General features: G+C 38.6%; 2 protein-coding genes across 3 annotated transcripts in view; one reads left to right on the top strand and one right to left on the bottom strand.

Annotated features, from left to right (window-relative positions):
• LOC146472028 (synapsin-2-like) overlaps nucleotides 1–14,302 on the bottom strand; it is a 46,373-nt gene that overhangs the window by 7,610 nt on the left and 24,461 nt on the right. For both annotated transcript variants that reach the window (XM_085120581.1, XM_085120580.1), the window contains exon 6: nucleotides 202–264. In XM_085120581.1, coding sequence (XP_084976707.1) covers nucleotides 202–264 — 63 coding nt within the window. The remainder of the gene's footprint in view (nucleotides 1–201; nucleotides 265–14,302) is intronic.
• On the top strand, nucleotides 5,728–11,767 carry LOC146472031 (tissue inhibitor of metalloproteinase-like). The gene is made up of 2 exons (XM_085120576.1): nucleotides 5,728–6,063; nucleotides 9,986–11,767. The coding sequence occupies exons 1-2, from the start codon at nucleotides 5,952–5,954 to the stop codon at nucleotides 10,573–10,575; spliced, it is 702 nt and encodes a 233-aa protein (XP_084976702.1). The 5' UTR covers nucleotides 5,728–5,951; the 3' UTR covers nucleotides 10,576–11,767.

Below are 14,302 nucleotides of genomic sequence, written 5' to 3'. Positions count from 1 at the left end.
AACGAAATTTGTGTTTTTTATTAATTTAATGTTAGACACACTTTACAATCGAGAGGGAGAAAGGTTAAAATATAGTTTGCGTGGTATGCAACAATTTTTTTTTTAGATTTGTTAAATTGTAGCCATGGCGCAAAGTACAAGATTAAGGATAATTTTATAACAGCTACTTTGGTGTTAAGAGAATTAACACCATTTTCCTACCTTTCCATATCCGCCATTGGCATGGCCGACTTTGACAACAACTGGAAACTTCGGGGTAATTAACTACAAGACAAAATCAGGAAATTCAGTTGTAAAACAAAGATTAACTTATCATTTGCATTTCAAGTGTCTTGTTAGCGTGTGAATCAAGCTGGATTAGGTCATTTCCGAGATGGCTAAGCCTCATTTTCAAAACGAGGCTTGGTGCATGCAAGCACTTTTATCGAACGATTGATAAACTCGCTTTTGTCTTCTACCAACCAGCTTACATAGAAATATATCTATCACGGTTATAGAGAAGAATTAAAAAGTATTGGCGAAATACCAATAGTGGAAAAAATTTAGGAAGTAGACTACGGATGTTTTTATTGAATTCTAAGTGATAATGTTTAGTTCGTAATAGTAACAGATGTACTTTTTAACATTTTAATTTCAATTGGAACCTCTTCCGAAAAGATTATAATTATTATTCTTCACAGCAACAGGTCTTAAAGCTAGCGTTTACCAGGGTGCTAAGCAACAACCAGTTGGCTAAGGTACTCTAGAACTTTATTATTATTATTATTACATTTAACTCTGTGGATTGTCTCGGTAACTACAAATAAAATAACGACCAGGCGGAAAGATCACAAGCGAACTTCTTTTATCCGAATTGTGTCTATGAGAAAAGGCTGCGAAAGTAGGAAACTGGACTGACCAACATTCGCCATAGTCCATGACCTCCGCGATACTGATGCCGTGCTGTTCCAATCGGAAGAACTATCAAGCCAACTGGGAACTGGCCATTTTGTTTGGCACAAAATAACCCGCTCCTACATGGCTTGATAGCCTACAATCTTGGACAGATTAAAATGAAAAATTAAACCCCCCCTCCCCCCAAATTCAATGATGAATTCGCGCGCAAAGCAAAACGCGCCATTTTTCCATCATTGAAATGGGGTGGGGGGGGGGAGGGGTGGTCTTAATTTTTCATTTGATCTGTCCAAGATTGTAGATGGTAGAGCACTGCATCGTTATCACAGAGGTCATGGCTTCAAACCCCATCCAAGCCTGAATTATTTCAGGCTCTCTTTTCGCAACTGCTTAGTCTGCAGCCCAAATATGTGAAATTTCAAACATTCACTCTCAATTCAGAGGAAACTTGAAAATGGGACACAACTAGCACTCAGCATATTTCAAACATTAGCGTATAGCAACTTTACGTGACCACATTAATATATTCGCTAAATTTCGGGATGTTGCAGCAGACGTGAAAAATTTCTCTGAAACATTTGTGCCAAGATGAATTAAGAAGGTAATAAGGAGATAAACGAAAAGTTTGGTTATCAATATTACCTCCGCCGCGGACTCAATTGTTTGGGGATTAGGAAAACCGAGAACGCGATAATAAGATTTTTACTGCTCTCGTTCAACCTTACAATGAACAAATCTCATGCACGCATTGCTCTAACGAATGTCCTTTATGATAAGACTTTCCTTGATATTAAAACTGGAAACGTTTGGTCAACCGTGGCACGGAAGAAAGGAATAACATGGGTTTATGATGAATATTCCTGAATTTCCTTCGTAATTGTTAAGATCAGTTTTGTATCAAGAAATCATTGGTTGACTTTGCTGGGAAAAACGTGACAACAAAGCTGTCAATCACATGCCGTGTGCATGGGAGTTTAGCGGAGTTTAATGTTTACTGTCCGCCAATAAAGTACCCCAAAATATGCTTTCCACAAAATCAGAAAATATTGCACAAAAATTTACCTATTAGCTTAACTGCAATCTAAAGCGACATAAGCTTTTACGCAAAAGTCAAACGTTTTTTGTAGAAAAAAAAAATGTTTTGTAAAATTCACGAATTGGAAAAAGGAGGATAGAATCTCGTTCTACGAATAGCTAAATAGACAACTATACATTGTGTAAGAAAATAAAATCCTATTATCATTTCTTTAAATAGAACGTTGTCAACCTTTCCGAACCAAAAGAGGGTTATACAGTGTAATCTGCTTGCACTTTATATCTGCATGCTTTGTTTATTTTCTTCAACATTCATTTTATTACATGATTGGTTGAAGTTTCTCTGTCAGTCAAAAAACGTATTCAGTGCCAAGAAGGCGTAAAGTGAACGCGAGTTGCGTGCGTCGCTACTCGGCACATATTTTGCCGAATATATATTTCCACAACGATATCGCTGAGTAATCAGGTTTAAAAGCCTCTGATTATTTTGGGAAACCATTTATTGAGGACATTTTTGTTTATTTCAACGACGGAATTACAAACCGAAAATTAAGCGATATTGGTCGTAAATCTCGCATGACAAATATCACTCTTAAAAACTCCAAAATGGCGGTCAATGCCAAAATTCAAAGCATTAAGCCCAAGCAAAATGTTACACAATATGAACATTATATAGTCCATTAGCGTCTAAGATTCTATAAGGCTATTTCAAGAGAAGAGGCTTTTCGTTAAAACAACAGAAATGTTATCTACGCGGTTTTTACCCTGATTCGAAGCCAACATTGCGGAAACCTCACTGAAACCTCAAGCGATATGAAGTACAAGATAGTTGTTTAATGCAAGTAGAGGCATTACACGGTATACGGTTAATGTCACTGAGCAAAAGGTTTTTAGCAATTTAAAGATGTTAAGAAAATATAACTGGTAATCTATCGGAATGACAGACATCGATTGAGCTTTGCCGGTACGGACAATACAGATACATTGCAAATAACATCTAAAGAGCCGATAATAACAAATAAAATACCGGAGAACCCAACGACAGCATTTACTGAGCTAAAGACTTGAAATATTTTCTTCTGCAAGATCTGTTGCGCCCTTTTAAAGACGTATTTGTGTACTAAGCTAATACAGTTTGATTGTTCAGATGCCAAATTTACGTTGCAGAAGGTTTTACGAAACTGAATTTTATTCCCCGAATTTACCACGTAGTAGCTGTCGCTGTCGCTAGCTGTCGCATTTTTACCGACACATTTCCTCCGCCAAAGACGAAAGGATGTAGTTTTCCAGTGTTATGAAATTAGAGCTGACATTTTGCCGAAGAAAACTGTAGATTTTCTTTACAATTAAATCCGAATTTCTGAGGCGATTAGGGCCTTTCGAACTGATATCCACCGAAAAAAAATTGATGGGTGACCCTAATATATGGCACGTGAATGGTTTACCGCAAACAAATTGCATCCAAGACCGGATAAGATAGCAGCGACTAAAGGTTGGTTATCGCCGGTACCAAACAGTGAAGGGTGTGGCGATTTAATTTAGCACTCAGGAGCCCATGCTGTATTTAAATGCTATTTAAGGCATTTGAGTCACGTACAAACTGTGGTTTTATTGAAAATAGGGGAAATTTCAAATTGACGGAAAGACAGAAGAAATACTAAAAAAAAACACAGAGGAGGTGAATGGATGATCGAAAATTGCGGACGAAGGCCGAGCCAAACTAGATACTAGTTCCTAAATTTCGTGTTTAGAATACTGTCATACAAACTACAACACTCTCAAAACTACTGCTGACAAAAATTGCATCCAACAGAACCACATTGTGGAGTTGTGCAGCATAACAAAAAGGGCCATAAGAAGGAAGAACTGCTCAGTAGCTTTTATTGAACGGTCCCTGTGCGCTGCTAACCGCAGACTGAACACTGAGTAAGATTGATCGTCAATTCCGTTTCAAGGACTGAATGTGTGAGCCGGTTGCTTCCAGTACTGCCGGCCACGAATCAAGTTCATGCAGGCAATCATATTCAGTGAATAGTTTTGGGGGTGGCTTATCTTCCAAAAGGCTTGGTGTGAGGATGGGGGGGGGGAGGTAACTGAAAAACGAGTTAAGTTTGGGTGCGGGGAGGGGAAGGGGGAGAAAAATACTCTTTCGAAACGTCAAATCTCCATCACCCCTCACTAGATAAATAATGAACATCCCCTATAACTAGTTTCAAACCAGGCACCGAAAATGAATGAGGAAATGGTGTGTCTATATGTGAATTTCAGGCGGTCGTGAGAAATGCTACAATATCAAAAATGTACGCTGATCTTGACCTCCTATTCGCTTGCGAGATTTTGACCACGCGTAGGCTTAATCAGTTCACCTCTCATATCCTTAATTAGCTCTCTCAGAGCGCGTTTAACAGGCTAACACAGAGATCTAGAAGTTTGGCAGAGAGCCGAACCGCCGTCTTGTCAATACTGGCGCACGGAAACACTTTTTGACCACAAATATGAAATGAGGGGAAAATAATTTTTACAGTGAGAGAAAACGCACAGTTCAGAGTGTTTCAATTTTGCATATTTCCAGCTTTTTTCAGTTCCAGCAGCTTGACAAAACACAGGACTTTTGCCGTGAGAAGTAGAATTAGCATGATTTGATGTCTCGTGTAGTTTTAACCTAATAGTTCTTATTTAACTGGCGATTAACTAGCAGACAAGAAGCATCTTTCTTACAACCAGCATAAACGACACTTAAGCTTCAAAAGGAGCGTTATTTAATGCATTTTCCGCCTCCAATTTCTTTTACCTTTCAATTTCCGTTGATATCTCGGTTAGCACTAAACTAACACAATACACAACCAAAAACATTCCAAGGAATCACTTTAGAGACCACAACCACGAAAAAGTACTTATCCACCTCCTTTTCTACGGAAATAATCCCCCACACGCGATGATTGGATTTTTCCTCCAACTTCGGATTTTGTTTTTTTTTATTAGAGCTAAATCCACATATTCAACTTACAAAAACATATTTCGCAATCATGAAGTTATTTACCTTTCTAATGCCAAGAAAGGCGTATATTTCGATTGTATATGAACATAAAAGACGAATTCTTCGGTGAATAAGCTATTCACGCGTTTTCGAAGTTATAACTTCATCGGCGGTAAATTTTCATAAACTAAATTTCATAACTTCCTTTAAGTTAAATCGGGGCAATTGAGGGAAAGAAAGCAGTCCAGCACACTAGTGAAGCTATTGTATTGGTCCATGGGCTCTGAAAACGTGCAGGCAGCATTTGCTATAAATCCACTTCGAAAAACTATAGAAATGTCAAAAATTTTGTTATGTGCCGATCAAAGAACAAATATTTTTAATTCTTCGTGAAGATTACGTCAAACACATCCTTTATCATGAAGATGAAGATCAATAACAACTTCCTTAAAATTGCACGACGAAAAAAACAAAGTCTACCGCATTAGCTGACAGGCATAAGTTTATTTTTTCTCACAACGAAACACGCAAGGTAGAAAGCTTGAAAACGATTTTTCCAACTTTTTCAAACAAAAATAAACACGTTTGAAAATGGAACATTTACAACGTTGTTAAAAATAGCCGCTCTTATATTGCACATTTTTGACGATTTTTTCGGCATTGCTTCATTCTGGAAAATGCCTTTTACCGGAAAAGGAACATTTTAAAGTTGTCAACTCAATATGACAGGGCCCCGTGTGGCCTTCGAACCGTGACTAGCCCCTGGACATACACTGAACATTTATTTTTAATACTTGGTGACATCACCGGTCCTCGAAAAGGGCCGCATTTTTGTATAAAACACTTCTATATCCGGTTACATCGTGAAAGCTCGTTAAAACGAAACTCGCTTTCAGACGCTGCTTTCGAACGGGAAGACAGAAAACAACGTTTGCAGAGCAGAGTGTAAAATTTGACTTCGACACTGTTAAGAGGCGAACAAGAAGACGTTGCAGTTGGAACGTTCCGTCCTGTTTTAAAACGCGTGATTTTTGAGAGAGTTACAATGGCTCACTTTCACCTCGCGTTTCTTCTTTGCAATTTCCTGATCGCAGTTTGCCATGCTTGCTCGTGTCTGCCGAGTCATCCACAAAATGAATACTGCAATTCTGCGTTTGGTAAGTTGTTGTTTTTTTTTTTCGTTATTTATTGCCCCTATACTGAGCTAAAATATCTTGCAATATTTAGCTGCGTGCTTGAAAAGCTCTTTGAAATACCAACAAATTTTCACTGCAACACGCCGCGTTCATATGTTGTAAAGCATTTGCCCCACACATCTTACAGATCAGCAAGAATTTATCGTCTGAAGTAACAGCTAACTACATTTCACCACTGGATGAAACCCGAGAGGCTGGAAAAATTGCAGGAACATTTCTGTTGAAACGTATAAAGGTGGAAACGTGTCAAAAATTATGTCAAGGTGTTCATTACCTTCATCGTTCGCAAGCCACTTGATTGCGTGAGAATTATTCTAAACGCATTTTAGCTGTCGCTTTTTCTGCGCATTACTTTCCAAAGAAGCATTGGTACAGCAATCAGGTTAAGAGACAAGGCTTGATCTTTTTATCGGTAGAATTAATGGCTGTCTTGTTCCTAATACGATTTCACGAGGAAAATGAAGAATTTACAAGCGAGAATTTCCTTTTGATTAAAGTCCTTTGAATCTAACCACGACTGTGCGTTTCATAACAACTTGCAATGTTTTCACAGTTGGGTTTGTTGATCATCGGAAAAGTTCAATCAAATTAAAACATTTAAACGACAGAGATAACTGCAATTTTCAAATGACTTGAAGCTGAGTGCATGACAAGGTCGAAATAAATCTCTAGCCGATTAACATATGCAAAAGCCAAAATAGTTCGTTGGGGCAAGGTAATCCTATGGAATTTTTCTAGGGCGGAATTCACTGCAAATGTCTTTTACAACAGAAACGTAGATCGAAACCAAAAATGGTTCCCTTGAATATAATCCATGCGGTAGACATAACAAACAGCAGCTCTTTAATATAGCCTGGTTTATTGTGAAGATAAATATATCTTGAAAGCTAGACCTTTTACCCTCGATGCAATAAGAGCCACTTAGAGAGCTACCGGAAATTCCCCGCTGGTGGGATGCTGAAAAACCGTAACACTTCGAATCATTGAAATGTTTTGAAATCGTTTAGAAAGGTTTTATCTTCAAAGGCGTCTTGTTCAGATAGTGGATAAGACAAAAGCAAAACAAACGCAATTCTGTTATATACGCGAGGCAGACCAGGAGAAAACAATGCAAAATGGGAGAATTGGAACAGAAAATTTTCCCTTCGTGTTTCTCAGTATCAATATTTCTACGGTCACGCGATGTTAGCAGGTCACGCATACCTTAGTAACTCAAATGAAATGAAACCTAATTGGTACAGAGTACTTTTCTGTGATACTGTTTACAGTTATTAACGTCTGTTGATGAAATCTCTAATTCGACTCGAACTGAGCAATACTTTCGTGCTGTACAATGTGGTTCTAAGTTTTGAGTCTGTGTATAGAATCCTGAAGTGTGACCATTCAAATGAAAGCTACAGAGCAGTACTTTCCTGTGGTGCTTTTTTAAACGCTGAACAAGGTGATTCTAACTTTCGAGTCTGTGGATGAAATCCTTAAGTGTGACCATTCAAATGTAAGCTACTGAGCAGTACTTTCCTGTGGTGCTGTTTATTATGCTGTTCAAGGTAATTCTAACTTTCGAGTCTGTGGATGAAATCCTAAAGTGTGACCATTCAAATGTAAGCTACTGAGCAGTACTTTCCCGTGGTTCTGCTTATTACGCTGGACAAGGTGATTCTAACTTTCGAGTCCGTGGATGAAATCCTACCACGACCGGCTCTAACTTTTTAGTTTGTCAAAAAAAAAAAATTAAATGAAACCTTAATTTTCTGTGGTAGTGTAACCGGGGGAGAGGCAAAAGGAATCCGGGCCGGCGAGGGCTGTAAAAGAACACTGTATTCTAATTTTCAAGTGTGGTGACCCCATTCAAATGAAAGCTACGGAGCATGGCTTTCCTGTGGTGCAATTCATCCCTAAATGAATTTTTTTCGACTGTGCACGCGGCCAAGTTGGAACATTCACGGGAAAAAAATTCGGACAGGACAACTAAAGAAGGCATTGTTGGACGTCAATAGACTCTTTTACAAGTTTAGGTTCATACCATATTGTCGCATTTCGCGGCACGTCGCGTCGTTGCTGTCGGCACTATTTAAAGAAAATATTCGAGACAGGGGCGTTACTCGACGTTTTCAAAGAATGGGTAATGATAATATATATACAGTATATATATCGTCTGGTATCATCATGTTAAATTTGTTTTGTTTTTCATTAACGCACCGAATCAAAATAACAGGCTGTCGAAGAACGCTGCACAGGATCCCTATCCATCAGGCAACGACACAGGGCACTCTCAGTTAGTTTAGCTTCGACAAGAATTCCTTCTTAAACTTTTTTTAATTCTGTGATTTTTTTTCTTTGCAAACGATATCAATTATACATGGCCCACTAAATAGCAGATTATGAATTGATGAAAACAGGAATCGCATTAGGCTCGTCGTACAGATGTCTAAAAGGCTTTGACCTTTAAAAAAATATTCACCATCGTAATATGTCATATTTTCCCAGACATGACGCTTTCGACAACGCAAATGTCTCAATTTGAGAGAATTCGGTTCCGATAAGATTTAATCCTCGTGGGGTGAATTATTCGTGAAGCGGCTTATCGTGTTATGAACGAACTCCCATAACGAATTAATTCCAAGGAGAATTATCATGCGGGTAGTGATCTCTAACAGAAAGCAGAAGAAATAAACCAGTCCAGTTTACAATGATTTAATTAATTAATTCTCTTAAAGGTTTGCAAGGATGGCAAAATCTTTCGGAGTTAATTTAAGTTGGCCTGATCGGTGTTTGCTGGCAGATAAACCTCCGCAATTATGTCATTTTCTCAAGCAGTGTATGTGTTTGTGGTTGTAATCTCATAATTTGTGATAAAAACAAATTGTTTAACTCGCAAGGATTGCGAGGGAGTGTACGTTGGGCCTTCTTCTCCTTTGTAAAAAAGTTCAGTAAAGCAAGTTATTGGATTCAGTTTTTACCACATTCGGAGCCATTGAAAGCATTATAAATTTTTCTGATAAGATCTGCCTCGATGCCCAAAAATGGTCATATTATAATTGCTTTCTCGTTATCTTCTTGCTTGAAAATTGTCTTAAGAATAAAAACTACAAAACTCCATGGAATTAGAGGAAACTGATAAAATTCTCACTGAAAACGTACACCTATAAATAACAAAGGGATTTCTGGAAAACTATCCATCGGCTTAACAGAAATCGCCTTATTGTTCCTGCAATTCGTTGAAATCTTCAAAAGTCTTCAATGAATCGGCATTGTTTCTAACAATATTGGTTAACAAGGCCTTAGCCGTTGCTGAAGAATCTCTTTTAGCCTCTTTTGGGGAAAGCCGATAGCTTTAAACTGGTTCCGTTTGACAATAAACCCCCAGCTCACGAAATGTGAAATCGGGAGTTAGAATTCTTTTCTTAAACGTTTTTTAATGGTCCCTTTATTTTTGAGTGAAACAAAATTCAGCTAAAGAATCCGAGTGGATCAAACTACGTTTTAAAAGAATTTTTTTCAAACACTAAAACGACTTTTAATACAATTCAGCAAGTATTTGAAGAAAGTTTAATTGCAACATGTGCGAAAGGCTAATGAGTTCGATTCTAGACGGGAACTTTTTTGTTTGCCATCTAATGCCCATAAGACTTGGCCCAGTTGCTCGAAGCATGGTTAGCGCTAATCCGGGTTAAATGCCATGACAACCTATAGGTTTTAATACCTCTTAACCTATGGTTAGCGCTAATCATGCTTCGAGCAACTCAGCCCTGTATTATCAACCTTGTCTCAGTTTGCCGCAACAAAAAGCTGCCTTATATATCAAGTATATTGCTGCATGCCGTGTAACACCACCTTTAGGGGAATAATTTTTTACCATTAAATTGTTTCATTAATTCAACAGTAATAAGAGCCAAAGTTCTTTCTGAGTCGACGGAGGCACCCCACCAGACAGAGGCACCAGATACAACTCTCTTAGAAAACATCCCCGCAGAATTCATCCAGGAACAAGTGTACTCACTGAGAATACTCAAGATCTACAAAGGAGCCTTGGAAATTAACAGCACCGAAGGGATACAGGTATTCGGCTCACGAAAACGGACCCTGCGTGCTAAGCTGTACACGCCGGCTAGAGCTTCCTCCTGCAACGTGCCGCTCCGTAACGGAACCGTGTATCTTTTGACGGGGCAGATTCTAAACCGTAGGCTTCGGACGGGCGGATGCAAGTGGAGAACGGAGTGGTCTCAAATCACACGCAAACAGCGCGCGGGAATCAGGCGGTTTTACGGCGAGAACTGCATGTGTCAGGTCGGCATGTGTTTTGGCAGTAACTGTAAGAGAATGCTAAAAGGATGTGACAAAGTCGAGTGGCGAGCGCCCATGAAGGAAACTTGCAAGAGCAAGTTCTCGTATTGCATGAGAGACTGGCAAGGAAGCAAGTGCGCATGGCGGATAACCACTGCCTATAAAAAGTGTCTCAAGAGAATGCCGTAAGGCTTTGTAATTATGGAGCAAACTACAGGAATTCGTCTTTAATATTGTGGAACCTCGATTTAACGAAGCTCTATATAGCGAAGACTCCGGTATAACGAACGATATTCTCCATCCCGTCCTTGTATGGAACAGCACCCCGATATAACGAACCAATTTCCCTAGTCTCCTGGCACTTCGTTAAGTCGAGGTTCCACTGTGTGGCGACATTTTGCTTAGGCTGCTAGAGTGAGTAGTCTGGTAGAGAGACTACTTGTAACATGACATTTGTTGTAAAATGTTTTCACGCTCAATTGCAATGAATCCGGAATATTTCCCGGCAATTGTTCTATCGAGCGCAGCAACGTACGTATTATCGGGAAATGGAAACATCGTTAAACAGCAGTTTGAAGAGCTAAAAATGGGGAAACTTAAGTTTGAGCACGACATTAAAAGGATTATAGGGCCTTTGCACACGGCTTGCCCATAACGATGTGCCTTCTTCAAAATAACTAAATTAAAGCTATTATCGTTTCGTTATATTCGAATTTTTAAAATGTAGAGTGGAATTTAAGTAACTCTAACAAGATTATACTTGGCTGTCAAAAACCGTGAAGCTATTAAGGCAGTAATCGTGCACGCAGTGGACGAAGATTTTTCATTCTTGCTTATGTTATTCGAACAAGAAAGAGAGCATTTCCGAGTTGCTTTGAACCTCATTATGAACGCGAGGCTTCGTGGAAAGCTTTTCATATGAAAATCAGTTTGTTTGCATATGAATGAAAACTTTTTTTTTTAATAAACGTTAAGACATTTTTTATAGTATTCATGTTTCGGATGAAACTTCATCCATCTTCAGTACAGTAAAAAAATGTCGTAACGTTCAAAAAATATTATCTCACGCCTGCTGGCTCTACGAGAATGAAAACTTATTTTTCATAACAACAACTGTGGACGAAGCCTCGCTTTCAAAACGAGGTTAATGGCCTACTGTTCATGCGCAATGCACTTACAGAGCGCAGTTTGACTGAACTCTTGACAGTGCGTGTTTTATTACAGTTATGTGTTCATTTACGAACATCCAACGTACGTCGTAAAGACGAATTAGCTTGCAGACTTGTAACTAGTTTTGAATTGAATCATGTTTTATGTTTTCGGTACTGTAGTTTTACTAATTGTGTGTAGTTTAAATAAAAGATATATGCGAGAGAACGGAGACGAGATGAACTAAGATACAAGTGGTGAAAGAAGTGTAAATCATTTCGAATACGTAAGTAAAAGAGGCAGGGAGCGAGTGCGGATCTGTAGGATATCTGAGCGTGAACCGCGGTAGAGGACACACAGGCTTATAAGCTTTTGAGGAACAGCTACATACTCCCACACAAATACTGTCAATCACAATGGAACGGCTAGAAAACAGGCTACAATACTAACATCAAAATTATCTCACAACTCGGTAGAACATAATGACGATACAGCAAGTCAATGGAGTATTACAAAAAAAAAAAATACGATAATCACCAAAAACTATGATACCATTTTTGTTGGAGAATTTTCTTCACAAATATGAGAAAATGCCTGAGGTCTCAGAGGAAAACTCAGGAAAATTACACCCAGAAAATAATTAGACTTGGAATTTCGTCCCACCTTGCTAGCTTATGCTGCTCGAGACAGTGATATCGACGATCCGATTAATCTTATGCTTAATCAGTGATTTCATCTCAAAACTGGTCTCCTGCTGCTCTGTCCCGATTTCTGGTATTCATTCTGCTTCTCGTTTTTCTAGGTGGAAACTTTCAAGACAATTATAGCTCTTTGGTCTAAGTACCAACTTCCTTGACGTAAAAGATACGATATTATTTCTCTTCCAAGAATGTTAAGCATTATATAGCTATCAAGGCAACACCCCCTTCATTAAGTCATAAGACAACAATGTTTTAAGGCCATTAGAAATAGCCCTCTTAAAAATTCAGTCCTTGAATTATGTTCTTCTAACTTAATTATACAAGCTACGATCGTTTTCTCGTTCCAGACTGCGGATGATTGTGAAATGATAAACTGTGACCTTTCAAAGGAAAGCTATTGAACAGAAATACTTTTCTCTGATACCGGCTACAATATAAAGCATTACAAGACTGTTTATAACGCAGTCAAAGAGGGTTTTCTCACTTTGGAGTATATAGCCTAGTCTCGAAACGGGCAAAACAAAGTCCATTAAAACAGGGTCTATTTTGAAAAACTATTTTCTGCTTCTTCTCTCCCTTCTTCGTTCTTTTCTTCTGTTATATTCTTCAATGCCCTTGTTTTTGGGGTATATTGATGAAATCCTAAAGTGTAAACATTCAAATGAAAACCTCTGAATGAAGACTACTTTTTGGGTGCACATCTTACGTTGAAAGAATGGGAAAAAGGTCACAAATTTGATTACTCAAAGTGGATAGGTGAAGCAAGATTCTACTGCTGCTGGTTGATGTTTAGCTAATCAACCCATAAGGGTGAGATTAATGGGAAACAATACATTTCAAGTTATGTGGATAGCCTTAAAAACCGATTGGATGGTAAAATACCAGACCTGCCAGGTCAAATAAAATTGATAATTCTTGGGAAGTCGATAACGGAATAAATCCGGCCTAAAAGGTTTAGACAAAAGAGATCAGTTATAATCCAAGACTGTCTGGAAGCTATCACTCGGAAATAATTCTTACAACAGTTAATATAGCTGATCCGATATGATCGTATGTGTTGTCATCCCACCTTCAAACTCAACCTGTCTTACTTAAAGTTGCTTTGCGAGTACAGTTCAGTTTTGATAGTTTACTTTATTCCGGCTCTTGTGTTATAGAAAGATAATCTTGAATTAAATTCATGGAAGACTACCTCAGTTTCGAACGCAGTTTGAGCACTGTCGCGAAAAGAGTGTAAAAAGGTAAACTGCCTCACTCCAGCCATTATGTGGCACCAACTGCCGTAGCTTAACCCGATTTCTAACCCGGCCACTAGGAAATTACTACTCCCACTGGATGGAATGCTAGTCCATCGTAGGATTACTCCCAGCAGTATGTCGCGCCGGTACCCTTCATTAACCTGGGTGAAAGGAGCAAAGAAAAGAACGACTAAGCAAGTTCAGGCTGACAGTAGGTCTGTGGAATTCTGGTGAGTAAAATGACGAGCAGATTGAGTTGATTATAAAAACGGCTTTTGTAGTAAGCAATCCTTTTAAAACAGGATGTAAAGTATCCTTGAAATATTAAATAGGGGCATCCAACGAGACCATAAACGGAAAACACTTAAAATGTTGTTTTCCTGTGCTCCGAGATCGTTTTGTGGCCTTTTAAAGGCAAAGTAGCATATGACGTGTTCGGATTCTTTAGCTGAAATTTTTAGTCGCAGAAAGTTCTAGAGAACAGAGTCTTATTCCCTGAATTTACCATATGTTTGCACTTTAAACGCCATTTGGTCCATCAGAAAACCAAAGGAATCTTTATTACAGTTCTACGGAAGTTTGAGGTAACATTTTTCCACAGACAATTCCATTGTCTGTCTTTGTTTGAATTTTTGAGGCGGTAAATGCTTTCCGAAAAGATATTCCATCAAGTCGAACCGTTTGCAGGGTTTGTGTGCCTCAGATTTGCCATAAAGACGCAATACCGCTCCCGCTCCTCTCTTTTACAGCTAAACCTTGAGTCGTGTGTTGGGGCTTTAAATTTTTAATTCTGTGACTCAAATCAGCTGCCAAATGAAAGCTATTGAA

This window comes from Pavona decussata, unplaced genomic scaffold (assembly GCF_977016875.1).
Source record: "Pavona decussata unplaced genomic scaffold, jaPavDecu1.1 SCAFFOLD_102, whole genome shotgun sequence".
In the NCBI taxonomy this organism is placed as follows: domain Eukaryota; kingdom Metazoa; phylum Cnidaria; class Anthozoa; order Scleractinia; family Agariciidae; genus Pavona; species Pavona decussata.
Note: the sequence above shows the minus strand (reverse complement) of the source record. Positions and strands in the feature narration are given on the sequence as shown.